Here is a 2,144-nt window from a genome sequence, read left to right as displayed (position 1 = left end):
CAACTTGAGCTGGCAAAACTTGAAGCTGAGAGGCAACCGGACGAGGCTAGAGAAAAGACAGAAATGGCTCAGTTGGAGTGCAAATTGGCAGAGCGTGAATATTCCTGTTTATTGTCCGAACATGACGACGATAAAGAAATCCTCCACGGCGACAGGCAAAAAGCAAACCTAGCATCCACCATGCCAACCCGGCCAGCACCAATCGCGCGTGACCCCACGCGAGCCGTCTCATGCCCACCTACGTTTGAACAGCCATACGCTCAACCTATTGTGACCATGCCAGTGCGCATGCCTTCTTGCACGTCGACGAAATCTCGCACGTTCCGTGCGGCACCCACGCGAGCCCCTGCATGTTATCCCATCTCGTCTGGCGTCTCCTTTCGTCCTACCTCTTCCACGCGCGAATCCACAGCTCCAGGACCCACGAACCTATTCACTCTTCCAGTTTTCTCTTCGCACCCACGTACGTACGTTCCCTGCATTTGCCAGTGAAGATTCTGTTTCCCCACCCCTGATTTCTAATATTAATTCCGTTCCTGTGGCTTCCCCACACGTTTCCACTCTGCCAGCATCAAACGCTCCTGAGCGGCTTCATGCTGTCCCCAATTGGCTTCACCTTAGGCGCCCCACCACTTCCGAGTTTGTAACCAGGCGGTCCTCCTCAGCTCCAGTTTTCCAACACAATACTCAAGCCTCCGGTCCTATTGACTCAAGTTGTCAAGCACCTACCTTTGGCAATTACGATTCCTATGCATCAGCACCGTTTGTTCGCGAGAGTGCTCCAGTGATGGGTGAAAAAGGTTATCTTGCTTCCATTGCCTCTGCCATGGAAAGGATAACTGCTGGACACGGTCTGCCTCCCCTCCAAGTATTGAAGTTTGATGGTTCACCTGAAGTGTATCCCTCATTTAGACAAAGATTATACCAGCTGGTTGAGACTAAGGCGTTGGATGAACAGACTAAGATGGCCCGCTTGCTCCAGTTTCTTGAAGGCCCCGCCGTCCATGCTGTACAAAGATATGAAGCCGTTCCTGGTGGGCTGAACAAGGCACTAAGTGTTCTGCAGAACCGTTTCGGCCAGCCCTTTAAGATCATGAAAGCCCGTATAGATGCCTTGACAAAGGGTCCCATCATCGCCCCTCAAGATAAGGAACGCTTTGCCGACACGGCCCTTGTCATGTATGACACCCTTGCATTAATGAACTGTCTTACCGAAATGAATGCCAGCAACCTCGAGAAAGTAATCCTAAGGCTACCCAGATGGCTGCAAGACAGGTTTCGTGAGCATCTTGTGAAGTTGCAGAAACAAGGAATAATCATGCCCACCTTCTTAGATGTTGTCAAGTTCTTCAATGACCGAGCCGAGGTTGCCAATCATCCATTTTTCACGGAAAATTCATACGAGACGAGTCTTCCACGGAGACCTGAGGATAGAAGCAAACTGCATGTACATCACCTGACCACGCTCACACAAACGTTTCCGGGGCAGACGTCAAACCCGACACCAGCAAAGCCATGAGGACTATGAAATGCACGCAGTGTTCCCAAAGTCATCCGCTCTACCGTTGTGATGCTTTCAAGTCGAAGTCGGTTGAACAAAGAAGGGAATTCGTTTTCAAGAAAAACATCTGCTTCAACTGCGTTAATTCAAGAGACCACCTGGCAAAGTCATGTACTTCTACCAATCGTTGTAAGGTACCAGGATGTGGAAAGCCTCACCACTCACTCCTCCACCAATCAAGCCTTAGGCGTCCTGATCATCAATCCCATCTTACTGAGAGTACATCTACTCCTGCTATCCCCACTAGCTCACTAAGCGACCCATCTGTACCAACAGCGTCTGTCAACACGTCTGTGGCCGAGCCTCCTGAAATATTCCTACAGATTATTCCCCTGAAGGTCATTGGTAAGAATGGAAGACATACGACAACATATGCACTCATCGATTCTGCGTCAGATGTAACCTTGATAGATCCATCACTAGTCCAACAGCTTGGCATTGAAGGTGAGGAGGGTTAACTCTCCATCTCTACAGTCAACCAGCGAGAGAAACAAGAAACGGGTTTGAGAGTTGACTTCATGATTTCATCAGTTGACGGCCAGCGATCCGATTACGACACAGTGCGAAATGCATGGGCTCTTCG

The 2,144-nt window shown here is 49.8% G+C and overlaps 1 protein-coding gene across 1 annotated transcript; it reads left to right on the top strand.

The window, feature by feature from the left end:
- Window positions 1–1,524: 1,524 nt before the first annotated feature.
- On the top strand, window positions 1,525–2,019 carry LOC137989863 (uncharacterized). The gene has a single exon (XM_068835494.1). It carries the CDS (start codon window positions 1,525–1,527, stop codon window positions 2,017–2,019), a length of 495 nt encoding a protein of 164 aa, XP_068691595.1.
- The last annotated feature ends 125 nt before the right edge of the window (window positions 2,020–2,144 follow it).

The sequence above is a fragment of the Montipora foliosa genome, unplaced genomic scaffold, assembly GCF_036669935.1.
Source record: "Montipora foliosa isolate CH-2021 unplaced genomic scaffold, ASM3666993v2 scaffold_478, whole genome shotgun sequence".
In the NCBI taxonomy this organism is placed as follows: domain Eukaryota; kingdom Metazoa; phylum Cnidaria; class Anthozoa; order Scleractinia; family Acroporidae; genus Montipora; species Montipora foliosa.
Note: the sequence above shows the minus strand (reverse complement) of the source record. Positions and strands in the feature narration are given on the sequence as shown.